This window comes from Anabrus simplex, chromosome 9, assembly GCF_040414725.1.
Source record: "Anabrus simplex isolate iqAnaSimp1 chromosome 9, ASM4041472v1, whole genome shotgun sequence".
NCBI lineage: Eukaryota > Metazoa > Arthropoda > Insecta > Orthoptera > Tettigoniidae > Anabrus > Anabrus simplex.
Genome location: NC_090273.1, coordinates 170,381,382 through 170,402,876, shown reverse-complemented (window position 1 = coordinate 170,402,876; position 21,495 = coordinate 170,381,382). Strand labels below are relative to the sequence as shown.

Genomic DNA, 21,495 nt, shown 5'->3' with positions numbered 1-21,495 from the left:
TAGTTGAAATCAACGCACATTACTTAAACAGTTCAGAAAGGCAGAAGATGACAATCCACTACTTTTTAAATAAAACAAAAGTTTTAGAAATCTCATCGTAAGATACTACTTGGAGAAATAAGCTACGCTGAGCTCGCTTCTGAGACGGGCAAAATCAAAATTCTGACCGTAACTTTGTTTCAAAAAAACAGAATGCCGCTTCAGGAAAACTTTTCTTCGTGTTTTGATCAACTAACTGTAAAAGTGTTAATTTCTCGAGTGCTTGGTACAGTACTTCTAGTTGGGTATGTATATTGTCATATGTATCGCAATATATGCGACGGTAGTGTGAATTTATGTCGCAGGTTTCATTTTGACGTAACCTCTTCTTTGGCAGCTCGTAGCTCTCTTGACATTGGTTGCGTACACTTTCAAATTCATTTATTTTTCCTTGAATGATATTTTTTGTTTCCTATACTTTGGCAATACAGAAATTTACATCCAGTGCTTTCGTTCGAAGAATTGCAAAGATAGAATCAGTTAAGCAAAATATTTCTCTGAAAAGTAATAAAATGAAATTGAACTGGAATTCTGAGAGAGCTTCGTGATACGTTTGACTATCCCACAGGGGCTGTGCGTGGTATTGTTGCAGGTTTGCACAACTCCCAATAATTTTACGCTTCATTTGTCGTCTTTTCTTCCTATTTTGCAGTTTAATAAACCTAACATGTACTCTAAAATATGTTTAAACCAAGCATCTTTTGTCGTTCGATGTACTAATACTTCGTAACGAACCATTAAACTCCGCCGTCTTCAAATCAAACTCAGGGGGTTGACTTTCCTACGCCAAACTCCCTAGCGCACAGCGCGCCGCTATTTAGTTTCAACAGGGTCAAGCCTAAGCCTGTATACGATGTATAGCATCAGGTAGCAAGCCCGCCAGTATCGGTCCTAGGGAGTTGCATGAGACCAGCAAGTCCCCTATCGAAAAACAACTCCAAATGTCCCCGTTAGATTGCACCACTCTGCAGAGATGACTTCGTCCCTGCTTTCTCTCAACTCGTAACGGTAATTTCTTTTCCACGCCACTAGGGTAAGGGTAAGCTGCACCGCACCATTCACAATCTTACCAACATTGGTACTTCATGGGCAATCATAACCTTTTATTAAATCCCAAAAGTTGTTTTGAGGATATACTATCGGAGGAAACGTTTTCTCATCAGCATAACTTCATGTTATACATTTGTCAACCGTAAAACGAGCTTTGTGCCAACATTGTCACATGTTGGTAAACGGCTGGAGTATTACGACATGGAGTTGTTGGTGTTAATGTAGACGTTATGTTTACATTTATCATGTGCAGGTCTTGGTGTGTTTTCAGGTGATTGAGTGTTTTGGTTCTAGATAATTTTTCTGTGCGTTATTATTAAAACTGATGGATTCTAAATTGTGAGTAAGAGTTCGTCACAAAGCTGCCGGTGTTTGTGTAGTTTAGTTTCAACAAATAGTGTATACGGTTTTGGACAAACTGAAACTACGCCATGAACTATCGTCCATCTATTTAGCACAAGAAAGCAAAGCAAAGTCACCTACGTACAGGCCATGAAGGCCCTTGTAGGAGTGGAAGGTAAAGGCTTCCACCATTGTTAACCTCGGCACATGATGGGGTAGAGTGGTTAGCTCTACGCCTGGCCACCTTTGCCCCTAGGAATTAACCTGGTACTCATTTTGGTGTAGGCTGAGTGAACCTCAGGGCCATATGCACCTCCGGAAGTGGAAATCTCGTTTCTTAAATTTTATGACTTCCTGACGGGGATTCGAAACCACGTCCTTCCGGGCGAACCGAGCACGCCTTTACCGCCTCGGCCAGGCAGCCCCTATTTAGCTCAAGAATTCAGATCATTGTCGGGTCCTGTTAGTTTATCAGAGTTTATAATAACCAACAACCTAGAGAGGACGTTCACTGAACTGAGTGCTTGAAACTGCTGAAGTTTAATTCTTACAATCCCTATGACGTCTGTCGAAGCAGAAAGATGTTTTTCTACTTTTAATAAAATAAAAACTTCCTTAAGGCACTCTATGACCCAGGAAAGATTGTCGGCCTTGGCGATACTTTCTATAGAAAGAGATCTGCTGATGAAAATCGCAGACTTCAATCAACGGGTGACTGACAAGTTTGCATCAATGAAAAACAGGAGGGCGAATTTTCAATTCAAGTGAGGTAAGAATAACTGTAGTTATACTCTTATTTCCTGTGTTTTAATTGCTGGATATATTTCAATTTTAATATGAATGCAGTTCATTACATACGGATACTAGTGATTCTTGTTATTTCTATTAGATTCTCATTTAAAATTGCAACATTGAAAATTTTGGTGCAACACCCAGCCTCAGTTACGACCAGCCGCCACTGCTATCCCACTGCTCTGGATTATCAAGGATATTCTCGAACAACTGAAATACTTCTTCTTTTTGTTCACGAACTGTTTCAAGAAGTCTTCCGTTGTAATTCCATCGTGTTGGACACACTTTAGGAAACCGTCTATTGACTTCTTTATCTAATTGAGCAGTTCTCTTCGTCGAATTAAAAAAAAGAGTCATGAGTCAGAGTCATGAAGAATATTTTATATTCCTTTAAATTAGAAGTTGTCTGTGTAAGGACAAGGTTCAGTCTGTGAGCAAAACAAAGTATGAATATAGCGTCGGGATATTTGTCTTTCGCTCTTTTCTGTAAACCACTGAGGTCTCCTGACATCACTCGGCTCCATCGTAACATTGAGCAACTAGTTTAGAACCACAGTTGAACTCGTCCATTATGTGGAACACGTGATCTGCAAGAGCAGGAGCACTGCGATCGGCGCTTACGTCGGTAAATCCAAGAAATCGCTCTTGTACTTCTCCATCAACAGACGTGTACCTAACAACAGTTGAAAGTTGGGAACGGGCAGAAATATCAGTAGTTTCATCAATAATAACCGCCACGAATGGTGATTGTGATATTTCTTTCGTTATTTCGGTCAATAACATACTGACTACTCCGTCAATTAAATCATTTTGTATTTGATGTGAAAGACCTGTGAACACAGTTGCTTTCTGCAAATGATTTGCCACTGTGTCGTTGTACTTGCTCAGCAGCGTTAGGACTTCTATGTAATTTCCTCGATTAAAGGAACTTTTATTTTCTGCATGCGCTCTGAAAGTAAGTTCTTATCCTGCAAGATACATTATAACGTCAATCAGTCGTTGGATCACCTTTCTATTCTGTTTTAGCAACTCATTATGTTTTATTGTCTCCAATTCACGCTGCTGATCGAGTTGCAAATCTATTCTGGTCGTTCCGAAAGTTGTTAACAGAAATTCAGCTCGGGTGTGTGTCTGTGATTGCTGATGACGCTGGGATGCTTTAAGCAAGTTATTAATGCCATCGAAGCCTACACTGTTCCACCCCTCCCTTTTCATTTGAAAATAGAACGCAAGGCCTACAGTAGAGTTTTGATGTTTTTTGACAACCACATAACCAGCCTGTTTTTCTATACTGCTCTGTATTAAAGTGCCGAACACAATCTTTCGTTTTAGTTTCTAAACCCGGTGAAGAAGGCATTGGTCTGCCACCGGAAATGATATTACTCTTCTATTGGAAAGCCCTCGAACTCAAGCCCTGGATTAAGAGGGATTCTAATACGCTTCCACACTCCGCTCAGCTCTCCTCACTCGCGCCGACAGTTACCACGCTTTAGTGACACAAAGTGGGGAATGAGCACAGTCCCCTTCTAAGCCGGCAGAATCGCAGTACTTCTTTTAATTTATATGTGTGCACGTAAATTTGGTGTAATTTTCACAAATAACACAAAGTAAATTAAATGGTACAACTCACTGTACGATATATTTCACTTCAGTTGAAAACACAAACACAATTAAACCTTTTTCTCACAAGTTTTATCACATACAAATACTCTCGAACGGAATAAGTAGTCAGATGCATTCCCTCAGGGTAGAGCTTCCCGAACCCAAGCGAATAATTACGAAGAGACCAGAGTGAAACCATGCTTAAGTCTAGCAAGCCACTTGCCTGACGAACGGCTTTGATAGCACATCCTTGCGTTGCTCTTGGAAACAGACGTATGTTTGCAACTCTCAACTGCCCATGCATCACTGTCACGTTAAAATAAAGTTAATTATACATTACTTCTTCTTCTTGTTTCCGAATTTGGCCGCCTATGGACCGCATTGAACTTAAGGCTTTCTCTTCTTCTTCTTCTTCTTCTCCTCCCAGAACCTCTTCATTCTTTCACTTCTGATCTTCCTTTCTTTCTCAGATATGACCAGTTTGGGTCTACATTTTGGTGGTTTCTCCTGGAATGTTTTGATGCTGTCCACTCGACTTCTAAATTCTTTTCTGTTATGAACCATGTCCACTGTAAGTCCATTTTCTATTGCATCTCTTTTTACCTCTTCCACCCACTTCGTCGAAGCTTTTAGTCCAGTGATGTACTTGAATATTTTCTTAGTTAGCCGTTTCTCATCCATTCTTTCTAGATGCCCATAGAATTTTAGCCTTCGCTTTCGCATGGTGACAGTGATTTTTTCGGTGTATTTATAGAGGTCATCATTTTTCCTATTCCTCCACTCCCCATCAGCATTTTTCTGTGGTCCTAAAATTTTCCTTAAGATTCTCCTCTCCTTTTTTTCGAGATCTTGAAGCTCACCCTTTTTATTCATTGTCAGGCTCTCTGAAGCGTAGAGACCCTCTGGCTTTACCACTGAGCTGTAGTGTCTAAGTTTCGCCTTGTAAGATATTGCTCTTTTGTTGTATCTATTCTGGGTTAACCTGTAAGCCAATTCTAGTTTTCTAATTCTTGCCCTAATCGCCTCTTTATCCAATCCATTAGGTTCTATCCATTCCCCTAGATATTTAAATTTCTCAGTTCTTTTTACAGTCCCATGCTTCACTTCTAAGTGTCTCTCCCCTTGATGTCCATATTCTATGTATTCCGTCTTCTCATATGACACTTTGAGACCCGTTTTCTCTGCGATCTCATGTAGAGTGTTCAGCATAATTTGGGCATTTTCTCGGTTGTGAGCCAAGAGTGCAAGATCATCTGCGAAAGCCAAACATTTAATTTCTAAGTTCTGTCCTTTCCTCCCTAAATGTATTCCCTTTATTCCTTTCACTTTCAAGGCTTTTTCCCATGTTCTAATGATTTTTTCTAGAACAATGTTAAAGAGAATTGGTGATAGACAGTCCCCTTGTCTGACTCCTGTTTTTATTTCAAATGGTTCAGAAATTTCACCGAAGAATTTGACTTTTGAGAAAGTTTCTGTCAGGGTTTGTTTTATTAACATTCTTGTTTTCCTGTCAATTCCAAATTCCTCTAGGACGTTAAATAGAGTCTCCCTGTCAATTGAATCATATGCTTTCTTAAAATCAACAAATATTACCACGGTGTTCTGGCTTCTCAAAGCTCTTATTCTGAGAATGCTCTTCAGGTTAAATATTTGTTCTGCGCATGATCTTCCTTTTCGAAAACCAGCTTGGTACTCACCAATTAGATGGTCTGCTTGTTCTTCAACTCTTCTCAATAGTACTTTAGAGAGTATCTTATATGTTATTGGGAGTAAAGAGATTCCTCTATAGTTATTGATGTTCGTCCGGAGACCTTTCTTGTGAAGTGGGTGTATAAGAGCACACTTCCAATCACTGGGGATCTTTTCATCTCTCCAGATTTCTTCTATGACGGCGTGGATTGCTTTTGCTGCAGTTTCTCCTCCGAACTTCCACATTTCTGCAATAATTCCATCTTCACCTGGTGCTTTGTTGTTTTTAAGCTCATTTATTATTTCTTTGATCTCTTCTAGACTCGGTGGATTGGAATCTTGGTTATCCTGAGATAGATTTTTCGTATCCAATCTTTTCACAGGTTCTGCACAATTCAGTAACATTTCGAAGTAATCTGCGAGAAATTGACAATTTTCTTTGTTGTTCGTTACTATACTACCATCCTCCCGCTTGAAACACAAACTTGATGGCTGGTATCCCTGTAGTTCCTCTCTGAAAGTTTTGAAAAATGCTCGAGTGTTGTTCTTTCGAAAATCATCTTCTATCTTATCCATCCTACTTCTGTCATAATTTCTTTTCTCTGATCGTATGATCTTAGCTGTTTTCTTCCTCTCTTCCCTGAAAATTTCCCATCTCTCCTCGGTTTTGTTGGAATGCCACCTCTTCCATGCTTGTAGTCTTCTGTCCAAAGCTTCATCACACTTTTCATTCCACCACCTGTGTTTTCGTTTCCTCGCTGGATTCCCCAAACCTTCAGCTGCTTTAAACATTGAGTTTTTGATATCTTCCCAGCTGTTCATATTCAGCTTCGACAATTTTTCACAATATGTCTCTTTGCTTTGTTTCAGAGTATCTGCATCAATTCTAAGCTTCCTCTTGATTCTTTGTTTGGGTTTGTTTGGTTGGAATCTTACTTTAATCTCCGAGAGGTAGTGGTCCGAATCTATGTTTAAGCTTTTTCTTACCTTGACGTTCAAGATTTCCCTTCGGTTTCTGGTCGTAATAGCAACATGGTCGATCTGAAACTCCCCCAGCAACGTGTTAGGAGATGCCCATGTTTTTTTCTTGTTAGGGAGTGCCTTGAAGTACGTAGACATGAGTTTCAAGTTAAAATGTCTGCAGAAACTGATTAATCTTTCGCCATTTCTGTTTGTTCTGTTATGTGCTGGGTAGTCCCCCACAATTTTCCTGTACCTTCTTTCTTTACCTATCTGAGCATTAAAATCACCAACCAAAATTTTCACATGGTGTTGTGGAATTTTGGACGTGGTGTCTTCAAGAATTTCCCAAAAGTCATTACATAAAACGACACAAAATTTAAAATAAATATTGGCTGCAATAACATGCTTAAATATTTTTTGTGTAATAATTTTGAAGGGAATGACTCATTCCCATCATTCCATGGAATAACCGCCCCTGGTGTTTCGTTGTTATTATCATCATTATTTTGGTCATTTATGTTGATCTTAAACCTGTACTCTGTCATCGAACTCAGACTTCGCCTCATGTACTGTAACACATCAACGGCTGCTAATTTCATATGACCTACTACCATAAGACACAACCTGCACGGTTGCAAGTATTAAACTTCTGTCACACATTTTGTGACACTAACTTCCGTAACGTAAATTTTCAAATGACCCCCAGCCATAAGGGAAATGGTGTCAGATTTCCGTATGGGAAAATCAGATGATCATCTTCATGTCTCTCGGCCATGGCAGATGACCGCCTGCACGGTTGCTAGCTTACATTTCCGTCACACAAATTTACTGATGATCCACAGCCCTAGGATGACAAATTTTGCTGCCTTCGGTGATGTTACCGTGTGTAAGAGGCTTTGCTGTGAACTAGTCAAAGACAGTGGAAACTCGTTTAGAACACGGCGCCATTTGTACCTACTGCATATAGAAGGCACACGATGACGAACACTGGTTACCACGATGTCGGTTTTCTGTCTACCCTAAATCGATGGCGATAATTACAGATAGTGTCCCAGCCCCAAAACATATTCATGTTAACAAGTTACCGAAATACGAGGGTTGGGGCAAAAGTCATGACAATTATTTTTTCTTGAAGATACCAGCCCGGTTGGAAAATGTAACATGTACAGACGAAAGGACAAGGTGTTAACTACATGTGTGGACAATGAATAGCACTGAAATATCGTAACACACTAATTTATTACGGTAGTATACAGGACCATATGGCCTTCCTGGTGCAAAAGAATGACAACACAGTACACATAAAGTTGACATGACAAACCTGGGCCTAAAGACCCTCAAAGTAGTCCCTGATACTGACACCACACGCTGCCAACGATGCGGGAGGCGCTGAATACCATCTCAACAACATTTGCCGCACCATGTGTGAATCGGGCAATCGCACAGCATTAGCAATGTCCTCTCGTGTTGCAAACCGCCTACAACGTTGTGGTTCCTTAATCTTTCGAATGAGATCAAAGTCACAGGGCGAAATGTCGGGAGAGTACGGTGGGTGCTCCAATTCTTCCCACCCCCAACGTCGCAGTAGCTGCCCTACACACACTGCTTTATGTGGTTTTGCATTGTCGTGCAGGATCATTGCACTGTCCACAAGATCCGGACGTTTCTCCCGAACGCCATGTCGTACATGTCGCACCAGGACGTCCCTGTAGTACTGTGCGGTCACTGTTCTGCCATGTGGAACAAAGTGGCAAATAATGACACCCCTGACGCCATACGCGACGATCACCATCCAGGATTCTGACGGACCTTCTGCCTCCTTCGTGATCCAGCATGTCACCACTCCGCGGACTGACGTTTCAGTTCTGGTTCGTATGCCCTGGCCCAAAATTCATCGATGACAATTATTCGTGACAAGAATTGATCGCCGTCCTATTGCCAGTGTGCAAGGTGGTCGGATCATATTGCATAGCGCACCCACCTTTGAACTTCCCTCAGTCTATGCGGTACCCACCGCAATGCAATTTTGTGCAGTTGCAGCTCATTACGCAATATCCTGTGGACGGTGCGTTTCTCGATGCCACTTGCCCTCTCTAGCTCCAGTAGCGTCCATCGCCTGTCTTCATCCAGCAACTGCTCGATGACGGCACGTGCCACGTCGGTCCGCACAATGACAGGTCGTCCCGAACGTTGCTCATCACTGGTTGACACACGACCTTGCTGGAACTTTCCTACCCACCGTGCTACTGTACGGTATGGTAGGGCATTATTCCCAAGGGCTTCTACAAATTCACTGCGACATTCCATCGCATTTCTCCCTCGGAGAACGGCTATTTTGATGTAAGCGCGCTGCTCAACACGGGTTACTTCCATCTCGCACGACACTCACCAACTGACTGATTTCACAGCCCTCGCTGCACTACTACCAGCTATCACAGAGCCATATGTTGTTCTGCATACACACTATGCCTGCAGAAATTCCACATGACACATATACGTTTGTGATCCGTTCACATATCTATAAGAAAAAATAGTTGCCATGACTTTTGCCCCAATCCTCGTAATTTTTCTAATGCTGTGCGACGTCTGTGTTCGCTGCACTCGTTGCTCGTTCGTTTCACCAAATACACTATATAGAATACGTGCCACTTCTCAGCACTTTAAATGTTATAATTTCGACAGGGTAGGATGCAGAAGTAGGTCGTACATGGTTGCGCCATCTTGCTCTTTTACTATCTTTTGTCTTAATTTTACTCTGAGATTTACACGGACGGGCAGTAGTTTCATGGATCGCACCTCACATGGTGTCTGGTCACCCGCCGTCCGGCACGAACAACTTAGAAACTTACGCCGAAATGTTAAATTACCGTAGCGACAAAGAATCCACTAGCAAGGCTCAATAGGGCCATACATAATTCTCCATATTTGTACTGCTTGGATGAAAGGAAAACACTTAGGATTGTGATGCGCGAGTATATTTCCTTGTAGAGGCCTCAGTATTGGGAATGTAACCGTGTTGACAAATGTCAGAAGAAGAAGAAAAGGGCAATTTGCAAAGGATTACTCAGTACGGGGCCGGAACGTAACAACCGAGATAACGGGGGTCACGGCCAGAAACAGTGCAAGCTTACAACATAGGTTCCTGGAAACAACAATGTGCTAGGGATCCTGGGGTTGTCCCGTGGTTGAGAGATGTGCTGTGTTTAAGTTACAGCGTTGGGAAGACTGTGACAGGATTGTGAGCTGCACGTTAGTTCCTCATTTTGTGCCATATATAAGTAACTTTTTTGAAGATGGACAGTTTTGACACTAAGAAGCCAAAACTATATGCATCCTCGGTAAGTTATGAATTTTTTTAAATTCTAACAGTAGCAAGACAGATCGCGGATGCGTGTCTAAGTTCTATAGGTAGGCCTATATATTTTGTCAAATGCCCGGGGACTGAATGGAACCTCAAACGGCACCATCAAAAGTGCGGGTAACTATTTTGTAAGTAGCGGGCGTGACAACTCAGTTCCAATGGTTCTATCTTCTCGAAACTTGAATCGCACTCGATGCATGAAATATTTTTAAAACGGTAGGTCACGTTCTATTGATTCGGATTCTACTTAACACACTAGATCCCGTCTCTTACCTTTCTTTAGTACTTTTGAGCCATAACCGCATCATTTATGGTGGTGTATTTTGAGTATCCCAACCACTCTTCGGTCTTACCTTGTACCTTAAATGGTGAGTGGATGCAGAAGCGTACCCACAAAATAATTTCAGTGGGTGGTGTAAAAGTCCAGGCCAGGAGCGTGGATACAACTTTTCCTTGGAAGTGGTTGTGAAAAGATTTTTTAATTTAGAATTTATTTTGCGTCGCATTGTAGGTTTTATAGCGACGATGGGAAAGGAAAGGGCTGTGGCCTTAATTAAGGTATAGCCCCAGCATTTGCCTGGTGTGTAAATGGGAAACCACGTAAAACCATCCATAGGGCTCCCGACAGTGGGGTTCGAACCCACTATCTCCCGGATGCAAGCACACAGCTGTGCGCCCCTAACCGCACGGCCAACTCGCCCAGTGGATATGAAAACAAAGCCGGTCCTACCGAGTCCGGTGACGGATCTTCAGTAGATGTTGAGTTACCATGTACAATCATAGCTTCTGTACTCTTAACATAGACCGGCTGCATTATTGAAACTGTTTGTAAAATTGATATCGTTCTTTGTTTGTGAGGAAGTAGAATCTTCATTTAATTTGTCTTCTTTAAAAAAGGAACCACTTTGGTACTACGCCCCATGGAGGTGACTACCTTCCAGGTCGTAGATATTTCGATTACGGGAGACTCAAGGCCAACTCTACTGCACCCACAACCAAGGCTGTATCTTCCCCATCCCATGTCTTTCTTAACTCTGTCAGTGCCGGGAATCGAATGCAGGATGCCTTAAGTCAAATTCTAAAATAAGAAGACCTAAAAGTAACCAGCCGGCCCCACGGTGTAGGGGTAGCGTGCCTGCCTCTTACCGGAGGACCCGGCTTCAATTCCCGGCCAGATCAGGGATTTTTAACTCGATCTGAGGGCTGGTTCGAAGTACACTCAGCCCAGGTGCTTATAACTGAGGAGCTGTCTGACGGTGAGATGGCGGTCCCGGTCTAGAAAGCCAAGAATAACGGCGGAGAGGATTTTTTGTGCTGACCACACGATACCGGGTACCTCGTGATTTGCAGTCCTTCGGGCTGAACAGCGGTCGCTTGGTAGGCTATGGCCCTTCGGGGCTCTTACCTACGCCATGGAGTTTGGTTTGGAAAAGTGAAGAGAGAAGGAAGCGACACCCCTGCAAGGCTCTTTAGCTTCCAGCTAGTTCTTCCGTCCGGTCTCGTGCATTTAGGACACTTGGAAAACGTACCCCTTAATAAATGCACCTCATAAAACTTTTGCAAACATACAAACAATTATTTATAACAAAAATCACAAACACCTCCTTTTAATGTGGCTCAGTTGGTTGAGTCCCTGGTTGGTCCGAGTTCGCAGGTTCAAATCCCGTCTTGAGTCAGTAGCCCTTAAAACGGTGTTGAAATGGCAACAACTCCATGTCGTTGGTTTCTGGCACATTAATAAAAAGTATATATATATATATATATATATGAACATTAGTGTCACAAACCTGTAACTTATACTACTATACACTGTATCCCAGGCTTGCGAGGGAAACTAATTAACAATCTGTTTTACGTCGCACCGACACAGATAGATCTTATGGCGACGGTGGGATAGGAGAGGCCTAGGAGTGGGAAGGAAGTGGCCGTGGCCTTAATTAAGGCACAACCCCAGCATTTGCTTGGTGTGAAAATGGGGAAACCATTTTCAGGGCTGCCAACAGTGGGGTTTGAATCTACTATCTCTCGGATACAAGCTCACAGCTGCGCGGCCCTAACCATGAAGGAAACTAATAAGACAAGGTAAACCCTACCTAGCATATGTTGTGACGTGTATTTTTCTTTACCAACTAACAAAATATCTATACCCATACCTCTTACATTCTATATTTATTTTTTATTTATTTATTTATGCCTTTTTTACAGTTTCGAAGTTAGGGCTCGAGGCCCTCTCGTACACTTAATTACATACTAATCAAAATCTTAAAATACTGAGATACTTAAAATAGTTAAAACTATGTAAATTAATAGAATTGAAAATACACATACATTATCATTCGAGATTGTTATGCCTTTCAGTGTTCAGTCTGCAAGCCTCTGTGAATTTACTAAACGTCGCCACAATCCTCGATTTGCAGCTAGGGTTGTGGCCTCATTTAGTTCTATACCTCTTATCTTTAAATCGTTAGAAACCGAGTCTAACCATCGTCGTCTTGGTCTACTTCTACATCTCTTACCCTCCATAACAGAGTCCATTATTCTCCTAGGTAACCTATCCTCCTACATTCGCCTCACATGATCCCCACCACCGAAGCCGGTTTATGCGTACAGCTTCATCCATCGAGTTCATTCCTAAATTAGCCTTTATCTCCTCATTCCGAGTACCCTCCTGCCATTGTTCCCACCTGTTTGTACCAGCAACATTCTTGCTACTTTCATGTCTGTTACTTCTAACTTATGAATAAGATATCCTGAGTCCACCCAGCTTTCGCTCCCATAAAGCAAAGTTAGTCTGAAAACAGACCGATGTAAAGATAGTTTCATCTGGGAGCTGACTTCCTTCTTACAGAATACTGTTGATCGCAACTGCGAGCTTACTGCATTAGCTTTAGGACACACCTATTCAATCCCACTTACTATATTACCATCCTGGGAGAACACACAACCTAAGTACTTGAAATTATCGACCTGTTCTAGCTTTGTATCACCAATCTGACATATAATTCTGTTGAATTTCTTACCTACTGACATCAATTTAGTCTTCAAGAGGCTAATTTTCATACCATACTCATTGCACTCTTTTCAAGTTCCAAGATATTAGACTGCAGGCTTTCGGCACAATCTGCCATTAAGACCAAGTCATCAGCATAGGCCAGACTGCCTACTACATTTCCACCTAACTGAATCCCTCCCTGCCATTTTATATCTTTCAGCAGATGATCCATATAAATTATGAACAGCAAAGGTGAAAGATTGCAGCCTTGTCTAACCCCTGTAAGTACCCTGAACCAAGAACTCATTCTACCATCAATTCTCACTGAAGCCCAATTGCAGTGTTGCCAACTTAGCAGATTTTCCGCTAAATTTGGCAGAATTAGAAGACTGTCGGCGGACAAATATATCATTTGCGGACAGCAGATTTTCTGGTGGAATTCTAGATTTATTATAGCAGAATTTAGTGTTTTATCCATTTTACGTTTTTTAAAAATTTGTACTCCAGCCTGTCTCTAAGCTATTCTGTACTTCCTGTCAGGAGCTAGTAGTCACATGAGAAAACATGTTATCTGGATTTGATGTTATGATATCATGGTGTCATAAATTTGTAATGCGTGGGGAAAGGGTACTTATCTCTTAGTTGACGACAGTTGACAGATAGTGAAACTGTGAGGGAGTAGCTTTTATATTTATGTTATGAAGGAAGACCGTTTTTAATGAACTGGCCTGTTTTGTGTGTGGCCCTTGAGGTAGGAGATTCACCTAGTTCGCACCCGGCAGTAAAACGCCTACAATTTTTAGCTCGCTTGCTTGCAGGCAGGGGGTTAATCCCAGTAAAACTCACAGATCAGGTGAGTGCAGATATTTACTTGTATTATTATTATTATTGCTCGTTTATATTGCTCATTACTTGAGATCAAATTTCTTGGCGGAATTGTAGCGGATTTTTAGTAGTATTTAGCGGATCTTGAAAATATAAGTTGGCAACACTGCCCAATTGTCAACATAAATGCCTTTGATTGATTTTAATAATCTACCTTTAATTCCATAGTCCCACAGTACAGCGACATCTTTTCCCTTGGTACCCTGTCATAAGCTTTCTCTAGATCTACGAAACATAAACACAACTGCCTATTCCTCTCGTAGCATTTTTCAATTACCTGGCGCATACTGAAAATCTGATCCTGACAGCCTCTCTGTGGTCTGAAACCACACTGGTTTTCATCCAACTTCCTCTCAACGACTGATCGCACCCTCCCTTCCAAGATGCCAGTGAATACTTTGCCTGGTATACTAATCAATGATATACCTCGATAGTTGTTGCAATCCTTCCTGTTCCCTTGCTTATAGAGAGGTGCAATTACTGCTTTTGTCCAATCTGAAGGTATCTTACCAACACTCCATGCTAATTTTACTACTCTATGAAGCCATTTCATCCCTGCCTTCCCACTATACTTCACCATTTCAGGTCTAATTTCATCTATTCCTGCTGCTTTATGACAGTGGAGTTTATTTACCATCCTTTCCACTTCCTCAAGCGTAATTTCACCAACATCATTTTCCTCCTCCCCATGAGCTTGGCTGTTCGCAACACCACCAGGATGATTTCCTTTTACATTGAGAAGATGTTCAAAATATTCCCTCCACCTCTCCAGTGATTCCCTGGGATCTATTATGAGTTCACCTGAATTACTCAAAACTGTTCATTTCCTTTTTCCCTCCCTTCCTAAGATTCTTTATTACTGTCCAGAAAGGTTTCCCTGCCGCTTGACCTAGCCTTTCCAGGTTATTACCGAAATCTTCCCACGACTTCGTTTTGGATTCAACAACTATTTGTTTCGCCCTATTTCTTTCATCTACGTACAAATCCCTGTCTGCCTTGGCCCTTGTTTGGAGCCATTTCTGATAAGCCTTCTTTTTATGTTTACAAGCTGCTCTCACTTCATCATTCCACCAAGATGTTCGCCTTTTCCCATCTTTACACACAGTTGTTCCTAGGCATTTCCTTGCTGTTTCTACTACAGCATCCCTGTATGCCACCCATTCACTTTCTATATCCTGAACCTGCTTACTGTCCACTGTTCGAAACTTCTCACTAATCATATCCATGTACTTCTAATTTCCTCGTCCTGCAGATTTTCTACCCTTATTCGTTTCCAGACAGATTTCACTTTCTCTACCCTAGGCCTAGAGATACTTAGTTCATTACAGATCACATTGTGGTCTGTATCATCGAAAAATCCCCGGAAAACTCGTACATTCCTAACAGATTTCCTGAATTCGAAGTTGGTTAAGATATAGTCTATTATGGATCTGGTACCCCTAGCCTCCCATGTGTAGCGGTGAATAGCCTTACGCTTCAAGAATGTATTGAAAATATATTTAAATATATTAGTCTACTAGCTAAATTAATATTAAAACTAATATTAAACTAATATGAAACTAATATTAAAAGAGTAGACAGTAAGCAGGTTCAGGATATAGAAAGAGAATGGGTGGCATACAGGGATGCTGTAGTAGAAACAGCAAGGAAATGCCTAGGAACAATTGTGTGTAAAGATGGGAAAAGGCGAACATCTTGGTGGAATGATGAAGTGGGAGCAGCTTGTAAACGTAAAAAGAAGGCTTATCAGAAATGGCTCCAAACAAGGGCCGAGGCGGACAGGGAATTGTACGTAGATGCAAGAAACACAGCGAAAAAAAAAAAAAGTTGTTGAATCCAAAAAGAAGTTATGGGAAAATTTTGGTTTGAACCTGGAAAGGCCAGGACAAGCAGCAGGGAAACCTTTCTGGACAGTAATAAAGAATCTTAGGACGGGAGTGAAAAAGGAAATGAACAGTGTTTTGAGTAATTCAGGTGAACTTATAATAGATCCCAGGGAATCACTGGAGAGGTGGACGGAATATTTTGAACATCAATCAATCAATCAATCAATCAATCAATCAATCAATCAATCAATCAATCAATCAATCAATCAATAAATAAATAAATAAATACTGATCTGAATTTAGAGCAGTCGCCCAGGTGGCAGATTCCCTATCTGTTGTTTTCCTAGCCTTTTCTTAAATGATTTCAGTGACATTGGAAATTTATTGAACATCTCCCTTGGTAAGTTATTCCAATCCCTAACTCCCCTTTCTATAAATTAATATTTGCCCCAAATTGTTCTCTTGAATTCCAACTTTATCTTCATATTGTGATTTTTCCTTCTTTTAGAGATGCCCACTCAAACTTACTCGTCTACTGGTGTCCTCCCACGCCATCTCAAGACTGACAGCTCGGAATATACCACTTACACGTTATAATTCTCATTTCAGGTCCGTATTGAAATGTACATAAATACAAAGAGATCTAGTAAATTAAGAATTAAATCTTATCATAAAAAGTTACGAGGGACATGTTTTGCCCATATTAAGGGCATCATCAGCCTCAAACTCAAACCTGTAAGGTGAATAAGCAGAATCCTGATTGTTCTTACAAAATGTAAAAAGAGGATATCTATGTAGGTGTTTGTCTAACATAAAATTATATTAGAATGTCCTTGGTTAAAATCGTAGTATCAAGCTGCATGTCACAAGTTCACAAGATTACATTTTCTGGAGCGCCGAGTCAATGTGCCCAAAACCTGTTGAGTGTAGAGCAATAAACAGCTCAATCTTTATAATGAAATAGAAATGTGTTTCCTTGAATACTCCTATTGGAGGATAAGAAAAAGTAAAGCTGATAGACTGTTAAAGATGTTAATTTTGTATGTTCAGATAAGACAACAGTCTTCTTAAGTAGTTGTGGGAGCAAGGAAAGTTATTCGGCTGTCTATAGTTGTATTTATCTTGCTTGAAGGAGTGAAAGTCAAAGGTATAATACGTTGATTAGAGCTTTTTGGTGTGAAGTCCTTTCGTCTGTAAAGATTTAAATCAGTTATGGAAAGGTTGTGGACTGCCTGCTGGACCGTAAGGAGGAGGGACTTGTAAACAGATAGTAATTAGTAAGCGTGGCCATTCGTAGCTGAATAGGTGTGTGTGTGTGTGTGTGTGTGCGTGTGTGTATTTGTTGGGTCATCTTGAATTAAATTAGAGTAATAAAATAGATGGAGGCTTATTCGTAACAATATCAGGAACTCATTCTATTTTTTTCTTTTTTTGGCGTATATACATCTGGCCCTAAACTGGTGGCCTTAATTAATGCAGGGTGCTCCATCTAAAGGTGGTATTGAAAAAGTGAATGAAATATTATTAATATTTTGTTTCCAACAATTGCTGTAACACTTCAAAACATGGTTATACTGGTATTTCTTGGAACCACTGTATGCAGTTCTTTGTGAATAAATGGTGCTAATGGATGTATATTCGTATGCACCATTCAGATCCTTTACGCTTCCTAAACCACAGTTTCATGTTAAAAAAATTCAGTCTCTTACTCCAGAGTCAGTTATGTGCTGCACGTATTTTGACGTACATGTGTATTTCTCGCAGGTTATAAAACAGAAGAACGTTGCCATAAGACCTTTCTTACCATGTCACATACCTTAGAGAGCGTCGGTTCAGTTTTTGTATGTTCGAGTATCACGTGAAAAGGGGACGGCATAATTTTATGAAACTCATTACATATTTTCTTTCATTGTATGTTAGATTTGATGTGTTTACGTTCTTCAGAATGAAGTGGAAACTGGAAGTGAAGCTACTTAACCACACTCAACAAAAAAACCAATCGTTGTCATTGTGTGTTAGGTAGTTCACTCTCTGCTGAACACTCCATGTTGTGACAAGTTCACACATTTGATAGAGAGGCAGGCAGCCTGCACACAGTAGCTGACTTCTTTTCACTTCTCTCTCCACATCGCCCAATCCTGCCGGCAGTCTTGTGGCTGTATGACTAAGTGTGCTATAGAGTGAATCAATATATTCTTTGACTGATTCTTTAATGATATCGATTCTGTCATGGATTGGATTGACTGTTTCAATGGTGGGTCCTGTATATCATAACACCTCACTTTCAGCCATTGTTATACTAACTCAGATGTTGAGCAGGAAGTAATATTTTGAAATCATCAGCTGTTACTTTACACTGAATTTTGAACATTTTACGTCATAACAGCTTTTTGGATGGAGCCAATCCTGACTGACAGGTCAGCACAATTACTATTTGCTTTACATCACATCGACACAGATAGGTCTTTTGGTGATAATGGGATAGGAAAGGGCTAAGAGTGGGAAGGAAGCAACATGAACTTAATTAAGGTACAGCCCCAGCATTTGCCTGGTGTGAAAATGGGAAACCAAGGAAAACCCTTGTCAGAGCTGCTGACAGTGGGATTCGAAACTCCTATCTTCTGAATTCAAGTTGATAGCTACGTGACCCAAACCACGCAGCCAGTGACTTGAACGACCTTTCTTGCATTTCTGCTCGTACTGCTTCAGGTGATTCTGTGTTGTTGGAATGATCTTCATTAATAAGGTTGTAAAGAAAAGCTGCAGATCTCTTCACATGGTTATGATGGTATTTTCGCTAGTTGCCTTACGTCGCACTGACACAGATAGGTCTTATGGCGACGATGGGATAGGAAAGGCCTAGGAACTGGAAGGAAGCGGCTGTGGCCTTAATTAAGGTACAGCCCCAGCATTTGCCTGGTGTGAAAATAGGAAATCAAAGAAAACCATCTTCAGGGCTGCCGACAGTGGGATTCCAACCCACTACCTCCCGGATGCAAGCTCACAGCCACGTGCCCCTAATCGCACGGCCAACTGGCCCGGTATGATGGTATTGAAGGGCTGTCGTAAGAATGTATATGTCTCTGGTAAGACCCCAATTCGAGTATGGGACCCACACCAAGACTAGAGAACTGGAAAAGGAAAGTGGCATGATTTGTTGTTAGTGTTTATCGACAAAAGAGTGGTGTTACAAAAATGTTGCAAACTTTGAGCTGTGAAGACTTGGGAGTAAGGAGACAAGATGTTCAACTAACTGGTATGTTCTGAGCTGTCAGTGGTTAGAGATGGCAGGGAATGACATCATTAGACGAATACGTTTGAGTGGTGTCTTTAAAAATCAGAAACATCACAATATGAAGATAAAGTTCAAATTAAAGAGGATGAGTTGGGGCAAATATTCATTTATAGGACATGGAGTAAGGAACTGGAATGATTTGGAAAGGAAATATTCAAAAACAATTGATAGGGAATCTGCCATGTGTGTGACAGTCCTAAATGCAGCCCGGCTCCATGGCTAAATGGCTAGCGTGCTGGCCTTTGGTCTCAGGAGTCCCGGGTTCGATTTCCGGCAGGGTCAGGAATTTCAACTATCATTGGTTAATTTCGCTGGCACGGGGGCTGGGTGCATGTGTTGTCTTCATCATAATTTCATCCTCATCACGACGCGCAGGTCGCCTAAGGACGTCAAGTCGAAAGAACTGCACCTGGAGAGCTGAACATGTCCTTGGACACTCCCAGCACTAAAAGCCATACGCCCTTTCATTTTTTCCTAAATGCATATCATTGATGATTGGTTGATTGATTGACACATGGCACTGCAAAGAGTCAAACATTAATGTGTTGGTTAGAGAGTACAGCAGACCTGTGACGCAAGACTTAAGAGAATATCAGAGATGCATGGTTCTTCTGATGCCTTCAGTATCCTTTGATGTTCTGTCATGTGGAAGATGGCTACAATTTTGCTATATTGTATGTACATCTCACAATTCCAACAGAAACAGATGGAGGGGCATGGGAACTTTGGTCCATGAATTTTATTTGAACAAGCTGAGGGAGGGTGAATCAAAAACATTACTTAAGGCAAAGTTACAATCGCACAATGATTATTAACATTTTCCTGGAGTAATTACAGTTAAGTTAATTTTGTTTCATGTAAGGGGCATGGGACAGTTTTATCATCAGCCCTGTGTAGTCAATTATCACAGATCAACCTAATCCACTGCTGAGAAGTTTGGTTTGATGATTTACAAGGGTCAGATGAAACAAATGATAAAAGACTCAGAGGTACATTGAGAATTAGACTCATTTGACATAAGACTTACAACTTATAATGTGAATTATTCTCCAACAATGATAAAACATCTTCACTGTGTCCAAGTAAATCAAATTTACAACACTGGGAGCTAAACTGGTACTGAGATTCCATTGGGGCACTCTGAGAACTTCCTCCAGAGTGGTAATTCTCTTTACCAACAATATCTTGAATAATAGAAGACAGATCTAAACTGCAGTCAACATCACATTCCTCACAACTGTCATATTCGTCAGACAAATCAAATTCGGCAGTATGTGTCACACTTTGCAGACATACAGCTGGTTTTTGCAATGTTCCAGGTTTACAAGCAGCTAGCCCATCACTCGCTGAAGGAGAAGAAGAAGCAATATTACCATTACATGGTTTCAAGGTTCCAAAAGATGTAGGAAGTTTAGGCTGCATAGTTTTTACATTCTTCACAGTGATGGACTGAGAGCTGTTCTTGTTCTCTTTACAGTCAAGACTGATCTTATTGAACAGATCTTCAATATTGTTAGAAGGCTGTTGCCTCACCACAAATCCATCCAATTTTGTTTGCACTCCACAACTTGAGTTCTCTTTACCTTCACATTTTGCTTTTCCTCTTTTCTTCTTTGCTTTCCCTGCAAAAACAAAGAATAGCAACATTAGTATTGTATACAAATGAGGAAGTAACATAAAAGATATCCTTTCAGAGGACAAAAAATTCATTACTGCAAAAGTGCGTGGAAGACAGTTACCAAGCCTAGTTGTTTCTTGAATGGATTTATTAAACATAGTCTCAAAATGCTATTTTAACTCCCTGATCTATATTTTAAACTCATTTCTCAGAAGCAAGGAGAATCTGAGTAATATTTATAAAAACTGGTGACCAAAGATTATGCTGAAGCTACCCATGCATGAGTGTGGGTCACCATCTGTGTCGATGCATGTTATTCTTATCCAGTGGTGCGTGACTTAGTGAACTTCCCAAAGTACCTCTTTCTCAGAATTAATAGCAACATTTTGTTCACAATAAAGTAAAAGTAGGGACCCTCTTCGGAGGCAGCCCTGCCCAGGGATTGGCGCCCCTGCCTATGTGAGTCCCAGAGCACACTGACCCGGTGTGTAACATCTGGTAAGGGTCCCAGCTCAGGGTTACGAGCGAAGACCTCAACGGAATCTACAGCGGAGAAGATGAACTTTGGAACGGTGGAGATTGTGGAAGAGGCAGCCCAGTACTCAGGGAATAGTATGAGTACACTATCCAACAGCAGCGTTTGTTTCCCAGGTGAGGGGTGGCTGCAAGGGCGTCTGTTTCCCATGTAAGGGGCGGCCTAGAACAAACTCTGGGTCTTACAACCTCAGTTTTAACTCTGAGGAGCAGGCTGTTCCTGCCCTCCCACCTAACTTCAACTTAAAGCATGATGGAAACGTCTTCAGGAAAAACTACTCCAGGGGGTACCCAGAAATGGAAATCCTCCACTCCCAAGAGCAGTGCAACCAGGCCGTCGGATTCTGGAGAGCCTGAAACATCATGTAGGGAAGAGTCGGAGCTTCCCAGAACTTCAATGCAGAAGATTCAACCCAAGAAAAAACACCTTTTGGTAACAGTGAACATTAACACTCTTCTACAATAGAGTAAAATAATATATTATTATTGGTCCACCTTTTCAATACA

General features: G+C 41.2%; 1 protein-coding gene across 2 annotated transcripts in view; it reads right to left on the bottom strand.

Moving 5' to 3' along the window:
• Nucleotides 1–19,826: 19,826 nt before the first annotated feature.
• Gen (XPG-like endonuclease) overlaps nucleotides 19,827–21,495 on the bottom strand; it is a 244,982-nt gene continuing 243,313 nt past the window's right edge. For both annotated transcript variants that reach the window (XM_067153912.2, XM_067153913.2), the window contains one exon: nucleotides 19,827–20,458. In XM_067153912.2, coding sequence (XP_067010013.2) covers nucleotides 19,860–20,458 — 599 coding nt within the window. In that variant the 3' untranslated portion in view covers nucleotides 19,827–19,859. The remainder of the gene's footprint in view (nucleotides 20,459–21,495) is intronic.